This window comes from Parasteatoda tepidariorum, chromosome 3, assembly GCF_043381705.1.
Source record: "Parasteatoda tepidariorum isolate YZ-2023 chromosome 3, CAS_Ptep_4.0, whole genome shotgun sequence".
NCBI classification, from domain to species: Eukaryota; Metazoa; Arthropoda; class Arachnida; order Araneae; family Theridiidae; genus Parasteatoda; species Parasteatoda tepidariorum.
The window spans coordinates 78,431,398-78,448,224 of NC_092206.1; the positions used below are offsets into that span (position 1 = coordinate 78,431,398).

General features: G+C 31.1%; 1 protein-coding gene across 1 annotated transcript; it reads left to right on the forward strand.

The window, feature by feature from the left end:
- The first annotated feature begins 13,112 nt into the window (after window positions 1–13,112).
- On the forward strand, window positions 13,113–13,457 carry LOC107453744 (uncharacterized). The gene has a single exon (XM_016070676.1). It carries the CDS (start codon window positions 13,113–13,115, stop codon window positions 13,455–13,457), a length of 345 nt encoding a protein of 114 aa, XP_015926162.1.
- Window positions 13,458–16,827: the final 3,370 nt, after the last annotated feature.

Here is a 16,827-nt window from a genome sequence, read left to right on the forward strand (position 1 = left end):
TATTCACGTTTATCAAGATTCCATGACTGTTACCGGAATATGGAATCGACGGGTTCATGACGGTCATATGATCTTAAGAGATAGCGCAGCTACTTCGCGAACCCTGAATCAACAAATCGGGTCATTTGCAGCACGACAAGTGTCTGCACGAACAGTTCAACGACGTTTGCGGCAGCGTGGACTGTCAGTACGGTGAAAATGGTATGACGTTGTCTTTTCAGACGAATCCAGGTTCTGTATGCAGCATCATGATGGCCGCATCCGCACTAGGTGACATTGTGGAGAACGTCCACTTGCAGATTGCTTTCGACATCGTAATACAGGCCCATCACCTGGAGTAATGGTATGAGGTGCCATTGCGTATACGTCTCGATTACCTCTGGTTCGCATTGCCGGCACTTTGAACAGCTGCAGCAGCTACATTTCTGATGTGTTAGGGCCAGTTGCTTTGCCTTATCAACATGTTTCAGCAGTACAATGCAAGACCGCATGTGGCCCGTAGTGTCCTGACCTTCCTTGATACTGAACATATTCGCCTGTTGCCCTGGCCAGCACGTTCTCCTGATCTCTAACCAACTGAAAACGTCTGGTCAATTGTTGCCGAGTGACTGGTGCGCCATTACTCGTCAGTCACTATGGTCGAGGAATTGTGGCAAAATGTAGACAGCTACATAGAATGCTGCACCCATCCATGCTATCCACTCTCTATTCGTGTCGAGATCAGGAGAATAATTGCTGTTATTGCGGCCCGAGGAGGTTGTTCTGAGTATTGATTCCTCAGGATCTATCCATCCAAATATCCCGAAAATTTAATCATTTGTTTTCCCAACTACAATGTATGTGCCCAATAAATATCATTCTGTTATTTGCATTCCTCCCTGGCGTAGCAATTTTAATGGTCAATAGTGTATATATATCAGATATTAGATAAAATTGTGTTTTTGATTATTTGAATCAGCATTTAATTAAACTTTAATTTTTTGCAGAGACTGGTGTAGATGCCGGTAAGTAATTATGTTTTTAATTTTTTAGACATTGTTTATAGTAATATGTCTTGTAGTAATAAATGAGAATGTACCACACAACTTCTTATCTAACGTAACGAAATCATTGAAATTGTCTATCCTACGTCTATAATTTTGACTAATTGAGTATAGTTTTGTAAACGAGTTTATCATATTTTAACTGAATTAAAAAAAAATATATGGTAAGAAAACAGTGTAAATAAAAAAAATCTGCAGCTTACGTGAGAAATCCTTTCGACTAGAAGTCTAACTTGGTCTGCTTCTATGAAAATAAGAGAACAATTTTTACAATTAGAAGAATTGTAAAAATGCCGTAATTTCCATAACCCAAATTGATGCGAAACATTAACCTTACACCCGACAACGTTAACCTCTTGCCCGTTTATACGGAATTGATTAAAATATGACTGGAATTCATAAGATGAACAGTTAAATAAGACTTTTGGGTACAAAAATTACAATCGTGTACTTGCATTTATTTACTCCACTCATGTTGAAATACAGGTAAGAGAGGTTTTCGTCCCTTGGTTTTTTTTCTCTCTAAATTGAATGAAAACAAATACAAATAGAAAGAATTACAATTACTGCAGTTGCAGTTTTTTTATGAAATACACTATATTTTAAATAAAAATTATCATCAAGAAATTCCTTGTAATTTCCAAGCTATTTCATTGACATGAATTTTTTCTCATTCTTTTTATCGCAGCTTGAAAAATTACTATGAAAAATGTACCTTGAATGCTTCGATAGCCATGTAAAAAGTAAAGTGATTCGTACTTTTAAACTATTCAATCAAATAAATCTTGTAATGTCTCATTTAATTTAGTGCAAAAAAACGTCACCGGAAAGATTATGTTGATTATGTGAAAGATTTTCAACCATTAAACCGAAGCTTTTTTTTTTTTAACATCTACGATTAGAGAAATGCAAGTTACGTCAAGTACGGGATAGCTAATCAGGTTTTAATCACCCGCGTGAAGTCGATTGCAAGCATCTAATCTAACCTTACTCAAAAATTCATTCAGCTTTAGAATAAACCCAAGCCTTAACTCTTTCGCGACGTCTGTCAAAAATGCGATCCAGCATGAAACGTTATCTATCAGGGGGTAAAGATAAAGCTGGTTACTAAACTAATTACTTATCAGTTTTCTTGAGGGCGGGGTTACAATAGTTTGATTTATTAATTTCATAACTAACACAGTTCAAAAAAATTATATAGTTTACTTTTGAAATAATATTGATCATATATGTGATCAGACTAACATTGATTTAAATTAAAGCAGAATAAGTCTGTGAAATCAGTAATGTCTGCATTTAAGCTACCGCTTTTATGAATTGGTTAGCCGCAAGGTGAAAATCTGTATTATTAGCACAACATGCACAACCATGTGATTAGTACACAAATATATCCATGCTGCACGGACAAAAATAAATTTTAGTGTTCATTAACGCTAGTACTAAGAATTTCGGATTGTTCTCATACTGTGATAAAGAGTATGTAGAATAAAAAAGTGCAATAATTTCAGTTTATAGCCAATTCCTTTTCAAACGTTAATATAGGTTTTTTTCTATGAGTTCGAATTTAAAACGTTTAATATTAAAAATAATATATTTTTGGATAGTTTATTTATTTGTAGATAGTATGATATTAAAAATATTAATTGTCCTTATATCATAACCATTTTAATCCTTATCTTTATATCATTAAAACAAAACGCATTAGTGCTAATTTTTACGACATGTGTCATAACTCTGGCTCTTAAAGATTTTTAACTTTTGTTGACCCCGGAATACATAGCTAATACAACTCGATGAAAATAAAGCGCATAGTTAAATATATCTATTTTGCATATGAATTACCTGATTTTTAGGCTTTATCGCAAGATCGACCTGCAGAGTTCTTAGAAGGATGAATAGATGCCTCAACAATAAATATAGTGATACTTAACGTTAAAAACCATCAGTAGTGTAGTATTAAACCAAACAGTGGCAATTTATCTTAAAAACATCATTGTACGGGCAGTATGAACAGGGAAGTTGATACAACTATAAAAGGATTAAGTATTTATTTAACAAATATTTCACATATTGGGATAATAATGAATTTTAATTTGTTATTGGTGAGCCAAATTTAGCTAAAGATGAACTGAGAACTAAACTTTTTAAACAACTGTTAAAGATTTTGATCTGAAATACAATTTTAAAAATATTCACTTATTAAAACTAATTTTGTTTTTGTATTTTTACTTTTATCATTCATAATCAATAATTTTTCAGTTTCTGATGAGCAAAGTAAGTTGTAGCAATTTCTTAAATAACATGTTTTGCAAATTTGTTTTGAATATTGTTTCTTTTTTTTCTCTTTTTTTTTTTTTTTTTGACATTTTGTTAAAGTAACTTTGAAAAAAAGATACAAGAGAAGATTAAAGAAAGGATACAAAAGAAATCCCGTTTAATTTCGCAGGGTCGGCAAATTTTTCACTGAAAAAAAAGGCAACCTGTAGTAATAATATTTAATGTCATTTTTTTTATTTTAGAGACTTAAACTCTCGTCTTTATTAAGGGTCATTATCGCTCTGCAAACTGAGCCACCGCAGCTCAAGTGTTTAGTTAGGACGAAAAATTTAAGTTATGAAAATTTAGCCATAAAGAAAGATCTTATTGATATCATATTTAAATACAGCATTGATTTGAACTATCTTGGCTTTATGAAAATTTCTGGCAATTCAACTTACCGAAAAATGATTGTAAAGACTGATAATAATTGATAAACTATCAATTTGACTATAAAGTTGAGTTCAAAACCATAAAATAACTGCTGGAAAGAAAAAGCAAGCATTGAAAAAATTAAAATTATTTGCAAATATATCTTACCTTAATTTTAAGCAAAAATACATAAAAATACATAATATACATATATATATATATATATATANTTATCTAAAATGAAATAACTAGGTATTCTATAAATAAACTAATGATAGACAATTAAAATGAAAACGAAGCAATTTATCCAATTTATGCAGCGTATAAATGGTATTTATGGAAACGTACCATAAAATCATTTGTTACAACAAGGATTACTAAAATTACACTTGGAATTACAAAGAACATTTTTTGTTGACACGCTGGGTTTTACACGAAAATTTTTTAAATCCCTAACCAGTACCTAAACTTTGAGCTGTAGCAACCGACCGGAGTGATATTTCTACATCCGGTACTTCTTCGATTTTAATTAATTTTTGTTCGCAGACGATGTACTGGAATCGGGAATATAATTGTTTTACGCGGCCGTTTCTTGTGCCCAAATGGAAAAATCTTTCTTCGGTTATTTTTATGATGATAGCTAAAGTAGATTTGGTATCACCTTTTCCTCTGTCAACTTCAGGCACTGGGATACGGACGGTAAACCCCACAGAGGCTTCAGAAGGAGATTGATCCGACTATAATTTAATCTTTTTCGCTTTAATTCATAAAATTTTTTTCGACTTTTCTCTTTCTCTTTGAACATTAAGTTCATTAAAACACAATTTGCAGATTTTCTGCTCAACTTCATGTTCTGAAACATAATCTTCCGAACATGATATACGGACAGGCTCCATACATTTGAAGCAAACTATATGTATTTGTCGTGCGAGACATATGGTATAGATCATTTTAACGGACACGATCAGTTATTTCATGGATTAACTAGGTATTTTATAAAATAACGGATTTCATACTTTAACGGTAACACACACACATATATATATGTCACGAAAATAAATTATTTTCGATTTTTTACATCAGTATTCATTTAAGTCTCAATTATTTGCAGGGACTAGGGCAGTTATAGGTAAGTAATTATGTTTTTAATTGGGTCGGCTTTGTTCACAGTGATATGTCTCATAGTAATAAATGAGAATGTATATGAATACATATACCACATGTATGAGAATACATATACCACACAGCTTCTTATATGACGTTGCAAAATCATAATATAGACTCTCCTATTCGGTTAAAATTTTGTAAACAAATTTATCAAATTTCAATTGAATTTTTAAAAAAAATACATATGATAACAAAACTGCGTCTATAAGAAATCTGCAGCTTACGTGAGAAAACCTTTCCACTGGAAGTCTAAGTTGGTCTGATGCTATGGAAATAGGAGAAAAACTATTTACAATTAGAACAATTGAAGAAAAGCCTTAAGTTTCTAGACCCAAATTTATGCGAAACATTAACCGAATATCATTAACCTCTTGCCTATTTATATGGAATTGATTGAGATAAAACTGGAATTGATAAGATGAACAGTTAAATAAGACTTTTGTGTACGAAAATTGCGATCGTATACTTGCATTTATTTACTCATCCCATGTTGATCCCAAGTAAGATTTTGTTCCCTATGTTTTTTTCTAGCTAAATCGAAGGTAAACAGAGACAAATAAAAAAAATTCTAAGCTAATTTCTAAGCTACACTATTGACTTGAATTTTATTTCATTCGTTTTATATCAGCATGAAAAATTACTTTTAAAAATGTACCTTGCATGTTTCTGTAGCAATGTAAAAAGTAAAGTGATTTGAACTTTTTCTCTATTCAATCAAATGAATCTTGTAACGTATCATTCAATTTAGCGAATTGGAAGGATTTCAGCTCTTCCCGTCAAATGTGAGAAGCACGTAACAGTGTGTAGAAGAGTTTCAGATATAATTTAGAATGACATAACAAAGCTTGCTCACCAAGAAAAGCATTTAGTGAAGAAACACTATTTTTAATGTTTCATTTACTAAACTAAGATCCATTCCACTGAAACCGCAAGGAAATACGATCAACTTGGGGTAACGAGTTTTACCAATGAAGAATTGTTGTTGCTACTAGTTGTGATAGCGACAAATTGAGATCACTATAAATTGTCGCTGCGACGAGTTGTGATGACACTGAATTGTCGCTGCCACGAATTATTCTCACTACGGATTGAACCACGACAAATTGTGCACAAAGCATTGACACAGAACCATTCCCGATAACGTAAGTGCTGAACTTACTGTCCTATATTTTAATATTGCAAAGTGTAAAAGTTACTCAAAAATTAAAATAATCCCTTTTAAAATAAAATAAAGCGAAAGATTAAGTTTTATTAAGTTAAGTGATAGTGAACGGTTTTCATACAATCCATTTAAACGAAACTTTTTTTAAAAAATCCGCATTTAGATAAATGAAAGTTACGTCAGGGATGGGTTAGTTGTTCAAGCTTGAATCGCCTGCGTAAAGTCGATTGCAGGCATCTAATTTAACCGTATCCAAAAATTGATTCACCTTCAGAATGAATCAAAACCTTAACGCTTTCTCGACGTCTGTCACAAATGCGCACTAGCATGAAACGTTATCAATCAGGGGAAAAAAATAAAGCAGGTAACTGAATTAATTCTTTATCAGTTTTTTTGAGGGCGGGATTACAATAGTTTGATTCATAATTCATGACAAACTCAATTCCAAATAAAATTTATATTGCTTACTTTTGAAATGATATTAATTATATAAGTGATCAGACAAACATTTATTAAAGTGAAAGCAAAATAAGTCTGTCAAATCAGATAAACTCATTTAAGCTATCGCTTTTATGAGTTAATCAGGCCCAAGGTTCAAAAGCTGTATTATTAGCACAACATGCACAACCAAGTGATTAGTACGCAAATATACTTATGCTGCATGGGCAAATATAAATTCTATTGTTCATCGACGCTAGTACTAAAACTCTGAGATAGTTCTCATGTTGTGGTTAAGAGTATGCAGAATAAAAAAGTGCAGTAATTTCAGATTAGAGCCAATTCATTTTTAAACGTTAAAATCAGCTTTCCTATGAATTCGAATTAGAAACGTTCTGTATTAAATATAAATTATTGGATTTTTTATTTGTTTGTAGATAGTACTATATTAAAAATTATTAATCTTCCTTATATCATTAACATTTTATAAAACAAAACGTATTAGTGCTAATTTTTACAACGTATGTAATAACGTTGGTTCCTAGAGATATTGAACTTTTGTTGACTCCGGAATATATAGCTAATAAAACTTGAAAAAAAAATAAAGCGCATAATTAAATATATCTTATTTGCATACGAATGAATTGGATTTTGGCATTATTCCAATTTGTATATCTACTGGCGGAGTTCCTAAGGGAATGAATAGGTGCCTCAACCGCAGAGATTGTGATACTTAGCGTTAAAAACAATCAGTAGTATAGTATAAACCAGGCAGAGACAATTGACCTTAAAAACTTCAAACTACGAGCAGTATAAACGGGGCAGTTGTATTAAAACAACTAATAGATAATTAAGTATTTATATAACAAGTATATCACATATTGAGATCATAGCGAATTTTAATTCATCACTGTCAAACCAAATATAGCTAAAGATGAACTGAGTGCTAAAGTTTTGTAAATACGTCTAAATAATTTGATCTGTAGTTCAATTTTAAAGTTATTGACTTATTAAAACTAATTTTGTTTTTGTATTTTACTTTTATCTTTCATAACTAATAATATTTCAGACGCTTGCAAGAATTGTAAGTAGCAGCAATTTTTTAATTATCATGTTTTGCAAATTTGTTTTGAATATTGTTTTTCTCTTAATAATTTGTCAAAGATAACCTTCAAAAAAATTTTGAATAATAATTGTTTAAAAAAAGGATACAAAAGGAATCTCTAGTAGTTTCGCAGGATCGGCAAATTATTCAGGGAAAAAAGACAACCAAAAGAAAGAATATTTAAACTCATTTTTCTATTTTAGATACTTAAACTGTTCATGACTATTCCGTATAAGGAGTTGTAATCGCTCTGCAAACTGAGCTACGGCAGCTCAATTGCTTAGTTATGAAAAAAAATTCAAGTTATGAAAATTTAGACACGAAGAAATATTTTGAATGTCCTACTTATTGATATCATATTTAAATACAGAAACAATTTGAACTATTTTGGCTGTATACAATTGTCTGACTTTGTAAAATTTAACTCACCGAAAAATTATTTCTAAGACAGATAATAATCAGGTATACTAATTTTTTTTATTCCTAATCTGCTGATAGAATATGACTGCCTACATTTTTATTTGCTTGCCAAGTTAACTCTTTAGTCAACAAATGCGTGATATTTAATTTAAAAAATATTAGATACATAAAATAAAAATTTAAAGAAAGTACTCTAAGAGATAAAAAGGAAAAGCGAAGAAAAAGAAGAAAAATCACTAAAATAAAAAATTTATTTTAAAAAACTTTTAAAATTTAAAGAAAAATTTAAAAGCTATAAAAATTAACAGAAATATTTAATCTGGTTGTCAGCTCACACGATTATATCCACAAACTATAGTGCTTTCTAATACTGTATAAAGCAAAATATATAAATAAATTAATGTACGGAGTTCAAAAATATCGATACTAAAGTAAAACATAATAAGCACATAACACAAAAATGTAAGAAAGTACAGATTAAAAAAAATTACAAAATGAAACAGGGAAAGTAACATATAAAGCTAGAGCAAACGCCAAATTACTTTCTGATATCTTATAAAAATGATTTAAAAACATAGTCGTTGTTAGTTTGTGTAGTTAGAATACAAAATATAAAATTAAAGCGTTAAATAGAGGATAGTGTTTAACAGTTAGGGATTTTGTTTCGTAATTGTGCACATGTGCTGCAAGTTTTATTTACTGCACATAAACTGCAAGTACATACAACACATAAAATAAAATATAAAGAATGAAAGTTATGCAAAAAAGTATAAAAAAAAGAATATGTATAAAAGAGGATTAAAAATATCTAAATTAAAATATAAAAATTTTAAAATACTCAGATAAAACAGCTAAATAATAATTAGAAAAATTATCACCGATATAATATGCATTCTTGTCATCAACTCACATGATTACGTCAGAAAAGAAAATTCCTTTCTAGTATTGTATAAAAAGAAACAAAGCAAAATATTTCAATTTAATAGCACTAGTCCAAAAGTAATGAGGATCATCAAAAAGTGAGACTGATTCGTTCTCATTATTTAATCAAGTTAAATTATCACTAAAATTCAAGTAAAATCCAAAATAGAACACAATATGTAACTTACAAAGTTCGAAGAGGGAAAGATGTTATGTACATAACGAATAACTTACAAAAATAATAAAAAATTATTTTAGTAATAAAGTTATCATATTACAAAATAAGAAACTAGGAAGCGGAGAAGATTCACCAATAGGAGGTAGTCGGATATATTTTACAGACACGTTCATACTGAAATCAAGAACAGGAATTGACTTGCTCTTACATTCAATTGGCCTAAAATTTGCGTAAAGTAATATATTACACTAAATAATTTAAATTTATTTTTTACTAAATAATACTTCAAATTTATATACATTTTTATAGAAATTAGAACGTTTATTATATAATATTTATGTTTTAATCCTATATTAGAGAAGCTTGAAGATTTGGTATAAAATTTAAAATTGTTTATTAAGTACAGACAGAAATTTAATTTTTGGTTGCAACAAGACTTGGCAGAATTGGATGCCGACATGGAAAAATATTAATTTTGATCACTTAAAATTTTTTGATCACTGAAGTTTTAGATAACTAAAAATGTAAATAACCTCCATTTATTTCAATATGCAATTACCTCAATGATTTTATAATTTCAATTAAGTTTGTAGAATAAATGTTGTTGTTAACCAAATTTTGAAAAAGTATGTCTGTTTGTTTTTTCGATAAAACATTATTGCTACAAATTCTTTTGCTTCTATTCATTTCATTAAAATAGTACTAAATAGTAGCATTTTTTTGAAACATTAAAATTCTATTCCTAAGAAGATTAACGTAAAATCGTTTTTTTTATCATAGATGTCAACATTGCATAATTTTTTTTTCCTTTTTAATGCTTAAATTCAAGAGATTAAAATTTATATTATCGTCATGACAACAGTGCAATATTTATTCTTCGTGGTAAATATTACTTAAAAAAATTAAAGGATACATTTAGGATAGATAGCTATAGTATTTTAAGTGGAAATAAAAGTACCAAGAATTGAAATTCAAGAATTGTTTAGGAATATTTTAAATTATCATGCATGCAATCAAACGATTTTGGACAAACAACTGCGAAATATTGCGCATAAAATATGAAAAGAATGCTTGAAATAAAAACTATTTGCAAGAGGCCTTCTCTCCTTAATTTCGAGGTGAATTGGCCATCCAATCCAAAGTTGAAGTAATGAAAATAAAACATTTCATGCAGTTAACCATGTATAACTTGAGATATGCTGCAACTTAAGAGTTCCATCTAAGAAATAAAGTAAAAAGAACAATATAAACAAATTTTAATGCATTTATTTTATCCATCACTTTAAAAAAATTAACCTTTATCAGACTTTTTAATATTGTTTTTCAAAATTCGAACAAGTTTCATGGAGCCACTGCGTGCACCTACTATTTCATCCAGTCATAATTTTCGAAAATTTAAAAATTCATTATTATTATAAAAATAGCTGAAGATTTATTTTTTGTAAGCTTTAATCTTAAAATTTTGAAACCTGCGAAATGGAAACCTTAAAAAGCCAATATTTTCGCATCTAGAATTATAAATTTAAAAATATGAAGCTTCAAGATGAATAAGTATTTTTTCTTACTTTTTTAAACTCTTGAAGGTGTTTACGATCCTTAATACGTTTATACTCAATAATAATAATTGGAAAACATTTGACCAAATTTTGTGGTCATCTCTCTAAAATTGAAGATGTGATAGCTACCATATTTGTAACGACATTCCGCGATTACGTTCCTTTGCTCCTGCACATAAATGAAGATTGGGCTTTCCATGTGCCTTTAAACTGCAGCTAGTTGAAAACGAAAATAACCTACGAATTAAAAAAAAAAAAACAAAAAAATCTAATTTACAAAAAAAATATTATACACCTGAACAAAATAAATTTTATATTTTACACATTTTTTACTGATAAAATAAACAATGCTTTGCCAAAATTGATAAACAATTTGAACTGCTTCCTTCTAAATCGCATCAGTCGTAACAGATAGAAAAGAAATATCGAGAATATTTAAATTAGCCGTATCACCTCTACTGCCGTATTACCTACACTTTCATTATATCTATACTATATTAAATTAAGAATAATTAAAATTTCAATAAATCCGATACTCAGAGGTGATAGTCATTGAAATCTGATATTCAACTAGTTTGATATTCATTATGTTATCCAGAAGAGAAAAACAAGAGATCATTGTGTATTCAATCTACTTAAATAAAAAATAATTTTGCTCTGTAAGGATTATTATTAAAAACATAATATAAATCGAATTTTCCTGTAAACAATGTTACAACGTTAGATATATTTATAATCATATTAATAATTCAAAGGAACATATTTCTGTTTAGAATATGCGACTTTCAGTATGTGATCCTTGTTATCGAAGATCTCTTTAACAGCACTTCACTTTGTAAAACCATTTAATGATTGTCACAAAAAGACTATTTCTTTCATTTATGTCATATTAAACCAAATTTAATTACAGTGATGGCTGGTAAGTAATTATGTTTTTAACTGCATACATGCCATTTCTATCAATTAACGTTTTCATTTTGTCTGTAAACATCCTATTTAGCGAAAAAGAATTTAGCAAAATATTGTAAAAAACTAAACAATACTTAGCTACTAAAACTAAACTTAGAGAAAAAAAATCTTATGACAAAATAATTTTGCATGTCCTGAGAAAAAACGTTAGAGTGGTTAAAATGTTGGTAGTCATTTGCAAAAAACAATTTTGCAGCATGTCTTTAAAATAATGAGTAGAAAAAGTTTGTCGCTTAATTCGAAAACAAAGTTTCACATTGTTCTGTTGCAGTAAGTTTACGGCGATAACATTGCTTTCAACTTTCTGCATTAATATTTTAATTGCAAATTTGAGGAATAGAACTATTTCCTTAACTTATCATCTGTGGTCATTTAGTGAGTGTGTGGAAACTCATCGCTTCAAGATTACATTTAGTCAACCAACAACAAGAATTCACTTTTCACAATTTTATTGCAAAAAATCTGGAAAAGTATCTCTATTTCATGGGACATAATTTTTTAAACCATGCAATCATCTTTGAACTATTGTAGTAACTTTTAGGATTCAGTTACTAATGAATTCAGTTCATAATAAAATACCTGGCTGAAGTACTTTTTAGTTATAAAATCTGTGCTGACACCAACTTATTAAATATATCGACCCACTGCCTTTTAGGAAAAGAATTTTTTTCACACTACAATCATGCAATAAAGAAATCGGAAGAGAGCAATCAATCATTTTTCAAAAGCCATTAAGAAATATTAGTTATTCCTCTTTCAGTCTTTTTTAGGAATATTCGTTCCTCTAATTGGGTTATCATATTCTCCATAAAGCAAACTCGCTTAATTGTAAAATTTATCTCTAATCGTTTTGGAGTATTTTAAAACTTTTTAAAGAAGATTTGAAAATCAATTTAACTTAAAGATTTTTTTAAAGAGAGAGTTTGCCTTTTGGAGGGAGATACAAAGATTCATTCGCTTCGTGTAGAGTTAGTTACTTCTGATAAACTGTCCATAAACAGAGGTTTCACTGTACCATGCAGCAGCTTTGTACGCACCAATGATTTGAATTTGAAAATGATAGGGCAAGTTGAACATCCCATTTGCTCAAAACTTCTATATAACTAACATAACATAAAAATTAAATACGCATTTTAATAATTATTGTAATGATAAGGTTTCTATTTCTAATTTCTGTTTTACCATATTGTTAATTAGCACGAGTTAAATAAATTATACATAAATATGAGGAAATGCTTTTCTTATCTATTGTAGTGAGATTTGTCTTTTTATTTTTATTATATTTGAACTGTAATTCACAAGCAATAAAATCAATAATACACTGACTGAGCAAAACTCATGGGACAGCAGGACTCTGATTCGTGGATGGACAGCACGTGTGACTAACGCCACCTGGTGGCCTCCGCGACGGCCTCAGTTGTGTGTTAGACATTGTTTGAAGTGTCTGTGTGAGTGATCAGGTAAAATGCAACGTCGTCGTGAGTTGACGGCATTCGAACGCGGCATGGTTGAGGGTACCCGACGCATGGGACATTCCATTTTGGAAATGGCTCAGGAATTTGGCTTCCCAAGGTCAACCGTGTCGAGAGTTTACCGAGAATGGGTGAATGAGGGTGTCACAATCCACAACAGACATCATATCGGGCGTCCACAGGCCCTAAATGACCTAGACGGGCGAAACCTGAGACGAGTGGTAACTCGAGATAGGAGAGATAATGTGCAACAAATCACGGCTGAATTCAATACTGGCCGTGATAGAGACGTGTCCCAGTGGACAATCCGTCGGAACATACGTGTTCTAAGGATATGAGAGCCATCGCCCCACACGTGTGCTGCTGCTAACTCAGCGTCATCGGACAATTCGGCGTGCATTTTCCACCAATCACCACGGATGGACACTGCAGCAGTGGAGTAACGTGATCTGGTCTGACGAATCACGTTATCAACTGTTCCATGCTGATGGGAGGCACCGTGTGTTGCGCACACCGCATGAAGCGATGGATCCAGCATGCCAAGCGGGCACAGTCCAGGCCGGTGGCCTATCAGTCATGGTGTGGGGTGCATTTTCGTGGCATGGAATGAGCCCCCTGGTCGTTCTGGATGCCACATTGACTGGTCAGCGGTATCTTCAGCTGCTTGGAGACCATCTCCACCCTTTTGTCATGTTTCAACTCCCTGATGACATTGCTGTGTATCAAAATGACAACGTAGCCCCACATCGCACCAATATCGTCTGCGCCTGGTTCGACGAGCATGCAGGTGAGATCCAACTACTGAATTGGCCACCTCGAAGTCCTGATATGAACCCCATTGAACATATCTGGGATGCTCTCGACGTCAGGCTCAGGGCATTAAATCCTCAACCCACGAACAAGCCACAATTGGCTGCCGCTCTGCAGGATGTGTGCTTCGAACTACCTCCGGACGTGTTCCAGAGCCTTGCAGACTCACTTCCACGCCGTATCGCTGCACTCCGTAGAACCAGAGGGGGCCCGACCAGATATTCGGTGGGTATCCCATGAGTTTTGCTCAGTCAGTGTAGATGAGTATGATTAAATGTTTTTCTACTTATTGTAATGAGAACTAATATTATAATTGTTTTTTTTATTGACAACATTACAGATCTCAAAGATACATGTAAGTTATATTATACATTGAGTTTTAATAAGGATCTAATACAAAATATAATACACAAGTTCTAAGAGAAATTTTACTTTTTTATGTGTAAAAAATATTTAATTTGCCATCAATTTACTTTTTAGTTATAAAATCTGCGCTAACAACAACTTATTTAATACATCGACCAGCTGCCCTATAGGAAAAGAATTTTTTTTCACACTACAATCATGCAATAAAGAAATCAGAAGAGCTCAATCAATCATTCTTCAAAAGTCATTAAGAAATATTAGTTAATCCTCTCTCAGTCCCCATAGAAAAATTCATTCCTCTAGTTGGGTTATTATATTCTCCATAAAGCACACTAGCATTATTGTAAAATTTATGTCGAATCGTTTGTAAAGCTTTTAAAAGAAAATTTAAAAGCAATTTAACTAGACGATTTTTTAAAGAGAACTTTTGCCTTTTGGAGGGAAACACAATGATTCATTCACTTTGTGTGGAGTTAGTTACTTCTGATAAACTGTCCATAAACAGAGGTTTCACTGTAGCACGCTACAGCTTTGTACTCACCAATTATTTGAATTTGAAAATGATAGGGTATGTTGAACATCCCCTTGCTCAAAACGCCTATATTACTCATAACATAAATATTAAATCCGCATTTTAATAATTATTGTAATGATAAGGTTTCTATTTCTAATTTCTGTTTTACTATAATGTTAATTTACAAGAGTTAAATAAATTATACATAAATGCGAGGAAATGCTTTTCTTGTCTATTGTAGTGAAATTTCACTTTTGTAATTTTATTATATTTGAACTGAAATTTACAAACAATCAAATCAATAATAGATAAGTATGATTAAATGTTTTTCTACTTATAGTAATGAGAACTAATAATATCATTGTTTTTTTCCTTGGCAACATTACAGATAACGATGATGAAGGTAAGTTATATTATAAATTGAGTTTTAATAAGGAACTAAAGCAAAATATAATACCCACGTACTAAGTTGAAATTTTATTTTTTTAAATGTAAAAAATATTTAATCTACCAGTTTATTATCCCAAATTATCTCGGGCAAATGAAAAAAGTTAAATACTAGTCTTTGTATACATTCACATCCTCATAATCCGGAAAATCATCTGCATTACTTTTTTCAGTGTAAATCCATCAACCATCGTATTTACAATTGTACTAAACACGTCTGAAATCCCACAAATAGCAAAACTCCCAAAGAAAAATAGTTTAACTTTCAATCGCAGCAGATAATTATTTTTTGTCTTTCTTCCAGCCGAATGAAAACGTGATAAAGTAAAACGTAATGACGAACTCTGCTATGCCCGAGTTTACTCGGGATAATAAATATTTTCAGTCCATAAATACCCGAGTTAACTCGGGATAATCAGGGGAGCGGTTAATAAGGATTTTGACGTGTTTATGCTTAAAACGGATTACTGAAGGTATCTTTTTTTAACTACGCAACAAATTTAATAAAACAAAAATAAATACTTAAAGTAAAAATCACGAACATAACATCTTTAAACGAGCGCAGCCTAGCAACGAGCACAACCTAGCAACGAGCACAACCTACCAATCTAAAAAGAAAGAAAAAGAGTTCTTGCTCCCTCTAGAAGGAAAAATCTGATCTTTCTCCTAGTCACGAAATAGATATTTCCTTTTATATAGTTCCGAATTTCCCTCTTATGTCTTTTAAAGAGACATTTAGCATAGGAAGAAGACGAAGTGTCTAACTAAAAATGATACAAGGAAAATATATATATAAGTTGTAGAAAATAATTTATTACTATTTACATATAAAAAGTAAAAGCCCAGTGAAATATGACTCCGAAATCCCTAAAGGAAGTTGTAAATTTTCAGCCCAGATTTTTATATTTAAAGACTACATTCTAAGCATTTGTACAAAGAAACTATTTGCATTATATTTGTACTAGCTGTACCCTGCGTGCGTTGCAACGCTTTCAATTTGAATTTGAATTTTGTATTTAAGTGTGTAAATGACATTTGCGATTATGATTTGAAATGCAAATTTTATTTAATGGTGAAAAAAACCAGTGATAGTCTCAGCAGTTAATTCTCTAGGATATCATTAGTGCATTTTCAAACAGACATGTATGGTGATGCACACGGAGCATGAAACATATTTTGGATAATGATCTGAAATAAGACTGGATCCATGGTGACATCAAGAATTTCTGCTGATATCTCATCAGTTTGGCATGGTGGTTTTTTTTCAATAAGCCAAATCAGAATGTGTGCCTGTGGCAATCCTCGTTTTTGCCATTCAATAGAGTACACCCAACACCGTGTCTCTCTAAAAACATGACGATTCACAATGAAATCAAGTAAAGATTATCATTTTTGTTTGAACACACGTGCTGTAATATCATGACGATCCGATGATGATTGTCCTGGTAACAAAATATCTCTAATTTCAACCCAAGCAGAATTGCACGTAAATGTAATAAATAAATCTAGGAGCCCATATGCGAGAACATATGTCATTGCATCCTGTGAGTATTCATACATGGAAGATTGCT

What these genes read in the sequence shown, in the direction of transcription:
- LOC107453744 (XM_016070676.1), top strand. Translation starts at nt 13,113, where the DNA reads ATGCAACGTCGTCGTGAGTTGACGGCATTCGAACGCGGCATGGTTGAG.